Here is a 13,781-nt window from a genome sequence, read left to right on the forward strand (position 1 = left end):
CGGGAGGGTCTGCAGTGCAACTGTATGCAATTCTTTGAAAACGTAAGATATGTAAAAAAAAATATATATCTTCCGGGGTAACAAGGGGCGCGACACGTCAGCACGATTTTAATCCTTAAAGCGGACATGCGAGTCGGAGGTTGTTGATACAGTTGCATGTCGGGGGTTTTGGTAAACGAGTGAAGCGATAACGCGTGTTTTAATAATGGGGACTTCTGCGATTTCTCTATCGATTCACCATGATTCAGTTTTGGAAACATCGTCGATCTCGGCAACCGAAGCTCTAAATGTCTTGATCTTGATCACTAATTTGGTAATTGCATTTAGTAATGGATTTATTTTTCGCTTAGTATTTCGATTGTCCTATGTGTTGTCATATTTCTTAAAGTTAATATTCCAAGTTTTTTTATAATTCATGAGAATATGCCTTTTTAAAGTTTTGTGTCCATATTACTACTACTGTGTCCATTTATAATACAATTACATTACAGTGAACCCTTGTCATTATAAATATACTTATATTTTTATATATAAAAAATATACTTATATTTTGTTCGAGCATTACTAAATTTGATATGACATTTAGTGTCCGCCAGATGGTGCTCACCCGCCGAGATAAATCGGTGTGGCTAGAAATATGAATGCATGAGTGTAGGTACAGCCTTATAGGGCAACACAGAGTTGTTGCTTCGAATCCTGACCCCGCATCTACGTCCGTGGAGTTTGTGTCCTCCCCGCGCTGAGTTTTCCTTGCATGTTAAAAACGTGGCTTTATTGAATTCGTCCCTTTGGTCTGTGCATACACTGTAATGGACAAACATCCCATCCATGGTGCGCCCCCCTGCGGTCCTTTACTTTCTGGGATAGGATCCAGACCCATGGTGACCCTGTAGTGGATAAGCAGAAAAATGTATCTATTTATTAATTACTTCATTATACATGCAATCTATCTTGGGGCACTGTAAAGGGGGGAAGCTAGGACATATTGCAGGGGCCCCTGAGTGACTGGGGCCCCAAAAAATTGGAACACAGTTGGATTAGCCTGGGTTGTGTGCCCATTATGATATGCTTTCATGGGGCCCCAAATCTCCAGTGGTGCCCCTGCCTGTCCATTCATTCTCCACAATCATTTATGTAGAAACACACACACACGGGTCACTTAGCAACACTAGTTCATCCAACTGTGTGCCTTTGGGCTGAGTGGAAACTGGATGGCAATTAAACCCACAAGGTTAGAGTGTAACACTACAGTTAAAAAGTGAGTTGGGCTTTAGATGTGTGGTTGTACTAATAAAATGGCAATTACATATGTTATATGTTGCATTATTAAAATAAATATATACCTATATAGGAGTCAGAGTGTCCGAATCAGTGGAGAGCTGCAGCTCATGTAAGTCTGCAAGGTCAGTCATGGATAAAGGGTTTAGTACACAGTTCGAAAAACTCAAAGACAAAAAATATTCAAACAACTTTATATAATTACATGTAATAAAATATATCGTCAGTTAAAGTTTACTTACATTAAAATGCTGCCATTTGTTCTTAAAATCCTGCTGAGTCTGCTGACTGTAAGGTATACAGATCGTTGCTATAATACACATTTTGAATGAAAACTCAGATTTCAACATTACGAAGTGCTTTAACGCAGTTATAAAATCACAATTCTTTGTTTAAAATGGTGGACCATTTGCAAATGTTATTTAAAATGACCGTATAATATTAAATTATATAACATCTTATTACATAGTTTATACTAGAGTATGGTGGTATTTTCGTCGGCTTTGATTTATTCGTCTTCAAGAACGCTGGGAAACGTTTTGCTGCCTTACAGCCCACTAACCTTGCTCGACGTTCCCAGACTCTAAGCGGAGATATCCAGGCAATTTCCGTTATCTACAGTTAAGAAACTTTATTTTTAATAGCAGTATCTCACAGCAGGGTCTTTAATTGAGACAGTCTTTGAAATGATCGAATATTGTGATGCTACGTTTGTCCTTATGTATATGCGAGATTTATCATTTTAGTTTACATTGTTTAAAAAAACACTTGTGCGCATATGTATTTTACTATTCGAACTGCATCGGGGGTTTTTTTTGTAAAAACCTAGCAATATTCACTACAATTAGTAAATTTATATATTACACTACAGATTATCATATTGTAGAACACTTCATATAATAAGTTATCGTTATTTCAAATGTATGACACAATGCTTTATGGCCAACAACGTACGCTTTAATCTAAGACATATACAATGTGGGCCAAGGGTACCAAATTAAAATAACAACTATATCAACTTTTAAATTAGTACACTTATACAGAGTAATACCGTACTGTGGAAGTTAAAACTTGCTTAAGAAGAAGCCCGATAATGGTGCTTTTACCTTACTGTGTCAGTTTATCGTTGTTACTTGCAAATAACTTTGCACTAAATATGTGACAGTGTGCGCTATGGGTAACTTTTGGTAACCTCGTGTTTGCGCAGGAGATCTGGCTGCCATTTACGCTCCTTTCTCCACAATTAAGAACTATAGTAAACGTGTACATAACAATGTATACCATGAATATGTCGGTGTGTGGTTTTGTTAATATATGGGTCATAATCCCCTTTTCTCCGAGGAAAAAAAGGAAGTAAGTGTAGTAATTAGCACAAAATTTGAAAATTACGCACCCAATGTTTGATCGGTACTATGCCAACCGAAGGATTATTTTATTAACATTTGCTCAAGTACATGAGAATTGAAGTGATGTAAGTACTTTGACTGAAGCGCACTATGGGATTTGATAACTGAAAATAAATAATTTATCTATTTTTATCTGTTGGTAGGGAGATATTGGTGTTCCGCCTTACTGTGCTCAATATGCCGCGGTTCCAGTACTGAAAATATTATCATAAACTAACCCGTGGTTAATATATAATTTGGAACATATGGCTTTTTAAAATAAACCCTTTATTTTTGTAGTGGCATGACCTATGTGGATTTTACTAATGATGCCCAATTAGTCATTAAACAGATTCGACCACGAGGCTTGTATAGATTTTCATTCGCTAATATTTGCTCGTCAAATATTTTCTTTGAAACGTTTACAACATATTTTATCTGCATGTCAGACAGGAGACATCTGTGAGTGTTTTTCGAATCTCCATTTCATAAATATGCTGCCAATTGGTCGCATACATTTCATTCTCTGCCTCTATTTGTTCACGGTTGAAAGAAAATGTAATAAACGAGTGTATTTGACGGATTTATGATTTATCAAATGTACTTTACCATATGGCAGACGTTTTAATGTTTGTTTTAAAATACAATCGAGCTGGATTTTAACGTGAATGTAGAAGATGCCCGAGTCACGTGACTGGCGGCTTGCCCTTTAAAGAGTAAAGCTCAAGGCGCCGCGTGCACGTCACATTTTTCAGAAAAATGTCCATTTCTGAAGCGCGTTCCCAGCCGCACATCTATGCAATAACTTAAGAGGCAACTTTCACAGCCTCAAATTTTTCCTACCCGCTAAATGAGAAATGCTGTCCATCACAATTCGGTGCTGAAAATACACTTTCCATGCGCTGGATAATAGGCTACGTTACCCTCCTCGTGGTATCGCCTACATTTGCTGCACACCTACTGAAATACAGCGAACTGGCACTTTAACAAGAACAAGACCACGAAACTGATGTTAAACAGCGAAGCTTAAAAACGAATGGTTTCACTTTGCTGTTTTTAGACTTTGAAATGTTCTTGCAAATACACCCATTCTTACACTTAATACAAACTACTTTGACAGAGGTTACCTCCTTAGTGAGACCACATTTGATTCTCGCGGTGAACCATAAAACGTGCAATGCTGACACAGCACATATAAAAAGAAAAGAAACATTCATGGTCATCATAACACACATACGTGTATATATGACTATTTGGTTGATCTATTGTGTAAATTGCATACGTAGATTTGGGCATACAGTGCACTAGTCAACAGCACAGTTGGGGGAAAAAAATAACACAATATTTGGTTGTCTTCACACTGAAGCGGTCGTGAGATCATGCACTCACGCATGCATGCTGATTTGCATGCAATATAAGGCTATAAATTACTGGGGTCAGACTCACGTCACTCATGCAGGACTGCTGGCCTATACGCGAGTCTTCTGCCTGCAGGATCCCCACTGTATCAGGGCAGTGAGTCGGTACACCTTTGGATTTGAAAAACACTGTTCCGGACTTGGCAATATTCAGCAGAATTATTTACGTTTTCCAGGTAAGGTGACGGTTCAGCATTACTTGGAACTTGTGTGCACTGCGCCAAAATGTACCGTTGAAATGTTACACCTGCTACATTTAACACAACCTGTACGCATATCTCCCGTTTTTGTTTACCACAGGAAAGTTACCAGTAGCGGATGATGGAACAGCATAATAAGGACGTCATAGAACAAGGTTTATTATTACGACATTATCTTTTTAAAACACTGTATGAAATATGCGTAACTGTTTGGTCCTTTCGGATGTCGTTTTATATATTTGCGTTTAAAATTGATTATTATAATTTCTAATGAGGTATTTAATGAGGCAGTTAAACATTTCAAAATGCAAAGTAGCTTAACAACTTATTGAAATGTAGCCATCCAACAAAGTAGTCATTTCCTGATTTGTCTTGATTTTTTTAATGAAATAATAAAGTTATGGAAAGGTAATAGTTGTTTTCTCTTACAATAATTTCAAATTTGTGTTGAGCCTTCCTGCTTCTTTTTATAGGAGAAAGTTGCATAAACCAACTCGGGGGGGTATTCCTGAACGGCAGGCCCCTCCCTGCATATAAAAGGAGGAAAATAGTGGAACTGGCAACGGAGGGCGTAAGACCTTGTCAAATATCGCGGATTTTAAAGGTACCAATGTGCGGCACATTTTCGCGGAAAACGCTAATGCTAAACAAATTAAAACATACTTATGCTTCTGTCGTATTTTTTCTTACTATTCAGGTGTCCAACGGCTGTGTCAGTAAAATCCTCGGCAGATATTATCAAACCGGACTTTTGTGTCCCAAATCGATCGGGGGTAGCAAACCTCGCCTGCTCACGCCAGAAGTGATTTCCAACATCGGTCGCTACAAGTGTGAGAACCCATCGGTTTTTGCCTGGGAAATCCGGGCGAAACTCCTGTCTGAAGGGGTGTGCGAGCCTAACAGGGTCCCCAGTGTAAGTGAATTAACCGAAAATCGCGCTATTTTTATGTGTTGCCAAAACTATAGAAAAGAAGGAAATACAATTTTATAATCATATGCATTGCAATCGTAGAAAGGATTGAAAATCTAGTACACACTATAATAAAAAGGTCACGCATTGTTCGCGCGCTGTTTGTAGGTGTCGTCTGTAAACCGAGTTTTGAGAAACATGCACCTGGATCTCATACCCTTTGGGACGGACAGCCCTGGGCCTCAGGGTAAATGGTTGTTCTTTAAATCTCAAATATTCTCCTGAAATGCAGTAAACTTAATCTTCGTTCCTGCCATCTTTTTCCTCATATCCAATCGTTATAGAAAACGTGTCTGGTAGAGATGTGGGCACGATGACAGAGTGCAGGAATTTCCCAGATGATGGTTCTGGAGCAGAAGATAGCAGGACAGGAAAGAAACAGCACAGGATCCGTACTGTATTCACTGAAGAACAATGTGCAGTATTAGAACAAGGTACCCACAGCTCAATGTCTGATTAAGGACTGCTTTGCATAGTAGGTAATTTTTAGTAAAATATGGGCAGGATTAAAAAGCATTAAAAATCGTATAATTGGGGTAAAATGATTTATGTCTGAGGAATCTAACATATAAAGTATGCCTTTTTGAGTTTGTATTGCTTTGTGCTGTGTACTGATGCAATGGGTAAATCCAGCAGTATTTTTAAACTATGGGTTGAAATGATCCGCTTGAAGTGTAATTGTGTATGTGGGCCCATCCCTATAATCCACCTTGTGCTTTTTTTTTTATGTTGCAGAGTTTCGACAGGGACATTATCCAGACTCGCTCACTAGGGAGAAACTAGCAGCAGAGATGAACCTTTCAGAAGGAACAATAAAGGTAATGAGGGTGGGAATGAGTGGTAGGCAGGCCTTGCAGAGACTCCAGTTTATGGGCGATTTTTCAGGAACCAGAACGTTTTTCCAAAACCAATAACTCAGTAAGGGAGGTGTGGCCTGACACGCTTGGCAACACTGTGTTCTCCAACACGACCCTCATCAGGAAGAACAGTGTGGAGAAGATGAAATATATTGCATCCATCCTTCAGACAGTGAATGTCCATCCATTCATCCATCCATTATCTGCCGCTTGTCCGGGGTTCGGGTCGCGGGGGTAGCAGCTTCAGGAGAGATACCCAGACCTCCCTCTCCCCAGCTACCTCTACCAGCTCCTCAGGGGAGACACCGAGGCGTTCCCAGGCCAGCCGAGAGATATAATCCCTCCAGCATGTCCTGGGTCTGCCCCGGGGCTTCCTCCCTGTAGGACATGCACAGAAAACCTCTCCGGGTAGCCGCCCAGAAGGCATCCGCACCAGATGTCCAAACCACCTCAACTGGCTCCTTTCAATGTGAAGAAGCAGCGGTTCTACTCTGAGGCCCTCCCGGATATCCGAACTTCTCACCCTATATTCGCGCCTGTATTCGCGATCTCATTCTTTCGGTCATTACCCATAGCTCATGACCATAGGTGAGGGTAGGGACGAAGATGGACCAATAGATCGAGAGCTTTGCTTTTCGGCTCAGTTCTTTCTGAGCCATGTCGAACCGGTTAAGCGCCTGCAAAACTGTAGACGCCGCTCTGATTCGTCTGTCCAGCTCTCAATCTCGCCTACCCTCACTCGTGAACAAGACCCCGAGATACTTAAACTCCTCCACTTGAGGCAGTACGTCTTCCCTGACCTGAAGAGGGCAATCCACCCGTTTCCGGCTGAGAACCATTGTCTCGGACTTGGAGGTGCTAATCCTCATCCCTGCCGCTTCGCACTCGGCTGCGAACCGCCCCAGAGCACGCTGGAGGTCCCCAGCAGATGAAGCCAACAGGACGACATCGTCCGCAAAAAGCAGCGAGGCAATCCTGAGGCCACCAAACTGGACACCCTCAACACCCTGGCTGCACCTAGAAATCCTGTCCATAAATATTATAAACAGGACCGATGAAAAAGGGCAGCCCTGGCGGAGCCCAACCCGCACTGGGAACACGACCGACTTATTACCGGCAACGTGGACCAAGCTTATGCTCCGTTCATACAGGGACCGAATCGCCCACAACAGTGGACCCTATACTCCTGAAGCACCCCCCACAGAGCACCTCGGGGAACCCGGTCGTAAGCCTTTTCCAAATCCACAAAACACATGTAGCCTGGATAGGCAAACTCCCAGGCCCCCTCCAGTACCCTCGCAAGGGTGTAAAGCTGGTCCAGTGTTCCACGGCCAGGACGAAAACCGCATTGTTCCTCCTGAATCCGAGATTCGACTATCGATCTCACCCTCCTCTCCAGTACCCTGGAATAGACCTTCCCAGGAAGGCTGAGAAGTGTGATCCCCCTGTAGTTGGAACCCTCTGGTCCCCCTTCTTAAATAAGGGGACCACCACCCCGGTCTGCCAATCCAGCGGCACTGTCCCTGACCTCCACGTGCTGTTGAGAAGGCGTGTCAGCCACGACAGCCCCACAACATCCAGAGCCTTGAGGAACTCCGGGCGGATCTCGTCCACCCCCGGGGCCCGGCCACCACATAGCTCTTTAACCACCCTGCCCACCTCAGCCCCAGTGATGGACAAGCACCTGCGGTCTCTGTGCCCTCAGGTGTCTCAAAGGCAGTGTGCGTAGATGTATCTGAGGCAGGGTTGAGGAAGTCCTCAAAGTATTCCTTCCATCTCCGGGTGATGTCCCCAGGTGAGGTCAACAGCACCCCCTCACCACTCTAAATAGTAGGAACCGGGAGCTGCTTCCCCCTCCTGATATTCCGGATGGTTTGCAGAACCTTTTTGAGGCCGAGGGACCGCCAGGGCCTCCCTTGGCCGCCACCCGATCCACAAAGCACTGAACCCCTGACATTCCCCTTGCGGGTGGTGGGCCCACCTGAGGACAGTCCCGTGTGCCTCTTTCGGGCTATGACCGGCTGGGCCCCATGGGCCAAGGCCCGGCCACCAGGTGCTCGCCAACGGGCCCCTCCCCCAGACCTGGCTCCAGGGTGGGGGCCCCGGTGACTCTAGTCCGGGCGAAGGAAACGGGACTTCGTTTGAATACCTTAACAGTGAATGTAATTACAAAAATTTGATAAAATATTAAATGTAAAGGTAATGAATTTGGGGGCGGCACAGTGGTTAGCACTATTTCCTTGCGTCTCTGGAACCTGGGTTCGAGTCTTTGTGTGTGGACTTTGCATGTTCTCCCTGTGTTAGCAAGGGGGTTTCACCAAATGGCCAGAAACACCCTAAGGTTCATTGGAGTTACCAAATTGCCCATATATAGGTGTGTGCGTGTGCGTGTGATGGCTTGCTGCCTGCATTGCACACATAGGCTCCGGACCCCTCAGGAGCCTGAACAGGACGAGCGGTTACAGAAAATGGATGGATGGTAATGAAACTGGAATAATTTTACTGACCTCTGAGAATATTTTAAAAATCAGGCATTGTATTGTGTACGGTGCAATTATCCTTCAAATAACTGTAACAACTAAAACACATTGTATATTTTGTTTTCAAAAATGCAAATGTGTATCTCTTCACCTGAAGGTCTGGTTTTCAAACAGAAGAGCAAAGTGGCGCCGGGAGGAAAAACGAAATCGCGCCCCCTACTGTTTGGGAGGTATGCAGTTCATGACAGCCTTCACATTTTAATTCATACTATAACACCCCAGCTGTCTTTGAACCAGAGAAGTTAAGACTATTAAGCAGAAATTTCACATTCTGCTTTGAAAATAAATGTATGCCATTCACAATAGACCTTTTAGGGAGAAACACCATGTGACCAAAGTGACCAATACAGCACTTGGAAGCTGGTGCCCTGGGCAGAGCCTATCAGGCTGTACTGAACACGTGCAGAATGCGTGCATGTAGGTCACTTGGAAGCAATCAGGGTCAGCAGGACACTCAATAGCGCCTCCCTTCTGCCACAGATGCCCTGGGTAGAGAGAAGTCAAGTACCTACAAGTTGGGCTTTGCAGAAGGTGGTGCAGCTCCCCATATTCCCCAGGTAGGTTAAAGCTGCTACAGTATAAAATACCAATTTGTAATGAACTCTTTAATTACACAGTGAGCTCAATATAGAGTTAAAAATCATGCAATAATTCTAAAGGTTTTTAAAACCTTTTAGCATTTTAAATTTCAGCCTGTCATGCCAAAAATCCTTTTTCTTTTTTCAGTTGCATGTTATTTATTATTATTATTATTATTATTATTACTATAACTATATGTCATGCTTTTGCAGTTATACGTACTGAAACCGCTTTGCGCCACTTTGACATGTATTAATGGTATTATGCAGAACTGGCATGAATCCATTGTGTTTCCTTCAAAGGGACATTTCTTTAAACACTGCAGGAAACAGTTTTTTCCCCACGTTGTGTTTTCTGTGTCCAGAGTAACTGGAAGCAGGTGGCATCGGTGCACCAGGAAGCCCTCTCTGCATTCTCCTACAGCCTGACCCCCAGGGAGCCACACTGGGCCTCAAACCCAGCCATCTCTCACGCCCCCTACCAGCCAGGTGAGGTATCACACCCACTCAGCAATGGGCTCAGAGAATGGGTCACCTCTCCTTCAGGACTCCTATAGTGCAGTATGGCTACCAGAGGCACTAATTCAGCATGTTGCGATAGGATTTCTCACCAATGAACATTCCTTGAGGCTCTGTCTGCAATGAGGGAGAAGCGGTTATAAATTCAATTCAATAGAATATCCCAAAATTGGATTGATGTACATAATGGGCATTTGTCCAACTGCTGCACAGTAATTTCCATTTTATTTGAGAGTTCGAACCTATAATTTTATGAGATTTATCCCCATCCTGCATAGAGTGATGACTGTCTTGCAAATATTACCTCAGCATTAAATGTTTTGCGAAGACAGCCTCTCCCCAGGTTACGATGAGGTTACATCCTGCAATAAACCTGTAGTAAGGCAAAAATGTACTTTAATACAGTACACCTAACCTAACAAACATCATAGCCTAGCCTACCTTACACATGCGTAGACCACTTATATTAGCCTGCAGTTGAGCAAAATCATTAACGCAAAGCCTATATTATAATAAAGTGTTGAATATCAAATGTAATTTATTGAATAATGTACTGAAAAATGAAACATTTACCCATCGTAAAGTCGATACATCATAGCACAGACCATCGTACCCCAGGGAGCATCTGTACAGTAGACAGGCATGGTTCCTGACAATCAGGAAAATCCCCGATTTATTCCCGGCTGTGGTGATGGATGCTAGCAGTAATGATTGTGGGGGTGCAGCTGCGGGGGTCCGATGGTGTGGAGGCTTACAGAAAGTGCATTCTGGGAAGGTTTACAGTACCACTCTTTTACAGTCTCTCTAAGCACCAGAAGAGCAGGCGCTTCTGGCTACGGATCCGGCCCCCTGGCCCCTCAGTGGAGCTCGGTGCCGTACCCTGCAGACGAAAGGACCCCTCTGCCCGTCATCCTGGGACACTATGACTCATTTCTCCTGCCTCACTGATGAAGACCATGTCTTGAAGACAAGCACTCCTCAGGCAAACCTATCACTCAGTCAGCATCTGGGGTTGCTTTAGCTTATATATAAACCTGGACATTAGTTATCTGAAGATAACGAGTGATAAATAGCAATAAATAGGAAGAGACTGAGATCATATTTAAACATCTCACGTTAAACAAATCCAGCTTACAGTTCTTGAGGACAGAGTAAGTTGTTTAAAAGAATGAAAGCTGATCAGATATACTCCCACTGGCATTGGATGCGAGGTGCTACCGTGCGTCTTTGGGATAGACTGCAGGCTCATGACAACCATACTGGTTATGTTGTTAGGAAATGTATGGATGGAACTGGAAATATGCTCATAGCACATCAAGACATTCCACATTATTTTTCATAAGTTTTGCTAATTCTGAAACAAAGAACTGCTGATATTATCTATTTTAAGATATATCGTTTCATGAAACCCGTTTTATCAAACTACAATAAAGTACGAAGACAATGAAAAATTGAAACAAATTCGTGGTGTTACCAAAAGAGGGCAGCAAAATCCCAGTCATGCTTTAGTTCATCCACCGGGGAGGATTAAATACACTCCATACACTTATGTTTTATTTCAAGTTTTATGAGGAACAATTTTTATTGGCAATTGCCTTTGATGAAAGACATAGTTTGACCGTAGATAAAGGGGTATGCATCTCCATTAGCGGTTTGGTATGCCCCGCCAGACAGTAACCCGGGCCCCCATCCTCAGTCGTTGCCCCCTGTCTGTTCAGCATTACATTGCTAGCGTAGCATATACATAACAAGTGGTGAAGGATCGAGTACGTTTAAATTGAAAACTGCGGAGGACCAAAACGAGGACATTCTCTCTGAATAAATAATACTACTAATACGGAAGTAAATAAAGAAAAAAATACTAAATGTAATTTGCTGAGCTGGGTGGGAAAAATGAATAGGCCTAACCGCATTAACCCTTGAGGTGCGTGTTCTTCTGTTCGAAAGGTGTGTTCGTTTAAGATCTCCGTCATTTACCTAAATTCGCAATGCTCCCCTCTATCCGGTACTCCTTAGTGAAATCAGCCGGTTTCATCGTTGCATTACTAAATACCAACATATGTGGGGTCCCTTACATGCACCACTATGGACTTTCGCTGAACCTTTTTCCTCTCTCGTGCAGTCAAAACACACTTAGGGCAAATTAATTTCTACGTTGCGATCCAACAGGGAGTAGGTCACAGAAAACAAAGGCGTCCAGAGAAAGCAGTGATACGAACGAGAAAAGCCCGGCAATTTAGCAGCGGGGATCCAATAGCCGAATGAAAACGAGAACCAGCAAACGCACCGAGCTCAGCCTAATGGGGAGAGCGGGACCCCATCGGCCCTGCTACAAAAAAAAAACCCATAAACCTTAAACAAACAAAGTGTCGACTCACTAAATCAAGCCTGTAGTCAGGAAGGGGGTTAGGGGCCGGGCTGTGCCCCATCATCATGCTACAGGCGAGACTGCCGCGAAAACCACGACCTGATCCCGCTTACTGACTCCTAAAGACCGGCTTTTTACACGCCGCCGAGAAAGACAATCACCAAGAAGCTTGCGGGGGTCACTGTGTCACCTGGACTAATTACTAGGCTAACTGATAAAGATAATGCATTGTTAGATAGATAAACAAGAAAATATGTGTAAAGCAATGAAAAACGTTGTTTTCTTTCTCGTTGTTGTCTTTTTTGCCCATAGACTGTAGGGTGAGTTTTAGAGAAAAATACAACATATAAGCGTATGCACTTTCGTAAATGAACAATTTTAGGAATAAAAGGTGAGTAAACTTAAGGTGAGTAATAAACCAAAACGCATATGAGTGAGTATTTCGTTGGCAGCGCGCGTTTCCGCCTTGACTGCGCGATCCCGGTCTAGCCAACTTGCGCGCTCATGCGAGCAGGGGTCCGCGCTGTTGAATTAAAACTGTCGCAGGGGAGCGCGGAGCTGGTAGAGCTGAATCACAGCCTGACAAATCCCTCCCTTGTCCCGGCACACTGAAGAATGGACGAAAGCAAACAAATGTAGGTCAGAAAACTTATTTTTTACATCAAATGTCCCATCCTTGCACAGCAAGGTAATTACGAGACAATTTATTTTTTAGAATGGGAGAAAAAATCTGCTTCAATGGTATTGTTTTGGCACATTAAAGTATATGGAGATAACACGGACTGATTTAAAAACATATACCTTTTTTATGGTTTCTGCGAGGTTGTGGTATGACGCCAGTATCTACTTTGAATACCATACTTCGTAGTATATACTATATACCCTTCCAAAATAGTTTATACAACTATAATAAAAATATTTATGTGTGAATGTATATTATGTGCTTTGTCGTGAAATTAATGAAAGAATTGACGCTTTCATGTCATCTCACCGTCACCATCAAAATTTCGATAGCAGTTGTTCCGCTTTGACTAACCTTGAAAAAGTCAAAAAGTGACAGCTAATAGTTTTTTTGCTTACGAGTCTTTCCAAGATGACAATAAATGATTCAATAAGATTCCTTTATTTGTCACGTATACACTGTTATATATATGCAACATTAATGACCATTTATGTTATTCAGTTTGTTCCTATAAAGAACACAACTCGCTGAAGTACAAAACAGTTGTCAGTTTGTAACCAACTGAACACTGTATTAACTGAAACACACTTAGTTTGGGGTGAAATATATTTTAGTGGATGAAGAATGGCATGTCAGCTGGATGGATGAATCTTAAAGCATCGGCATTAAGGATCGCCGATCGCCTTCAGGACAAAGGCATACGTAATAACAGCCACAGGGGTCGTTTCCCATTTAAGCTGCAGTCCCATTATAAGTAGAGTCCATTTACTGGAGTCGAAATACTTGAACCCCAACCAGCATTCCCCTCGTGCTTTTAGCGACTGCCACATCTGCACGGCAAGATAAACAAGCAAATATATACCGTGAGGCCCCGACATTATGTTGACAAGTATCAAATCGTCCAAGGAGTGACGCACGGATGCTAGATTACATCATCCTTAAAGTTTATAATTATTTAAAACACTTATATTGTTTTTCGTAACATT

General features: G+C 42.6%; 1 protein-coding gene across 2 annotated transcripts; it reads left to right on the plus strand.

The window, feature by feature from the left end:
• The first annotated feature begins 2 nt into the window (after window positions 1-2).
• On the plus strand, window positions 3-11,643 carry pax4 (paired box 4). Of its 2 annotated transcripts, XM_023791416.2 has the most exons (12): window positions 3-42; window positions 4,158-4,257; window positions 4,382-4,436; window positions 4,755-4,885; window positions 4,979-5,194; window positions 5,360-5,438; window positions 5,536-5,685; window positions 5,987-6,069; window positions 8,746-8,818; window positions 9,129-9,205; window positions 9,592-9,715; window positions 10,545-11,643. In XM_023791416.2, the coding sequence occupies exons 3-12, from the start codon at window positions 4,400-4,402 to the stop codon at window positions 10,691-10,693; spliced, it is 1,119 nt and encodes a 372-aa protein (XP_023647184.1). In that variant the 5' UTR covers window positions 3-42; window positions 4,158-4,257; window positions 4,382-4,399; the 3' UTR covers window positions 10,694-11,643. The 2 variants fall into 2 exon arrangements, with proteins under 2 accessions (XP_023647184.1, XP_023647183.1); XM_023791415.2 differs by lacking the exon at window positions 3-42 and having other exon boundaries at window positions 4,111-4,257.
• Window positions 11,644-13,781: the final 2,138 nt, after the last annotated feature.

The sequence above is a fragment of the Paramormyrops kingsleyae genome, chromosome 1, assembly GCF_048594095.1.
Source record: "Paramormyrops kingsleyae isolate MSU_618 chromosome 1, PKINGS_0.4, whole genome shotgun sequence".
In the NCBI taxonomy this organism is placed as follows: Eukaryota; Metazoa; Chordata; class Actinopteri; order Osteoglossiformes; family Mormyridae; genus Paramormyrops; species Paramormyrops kingsleyae.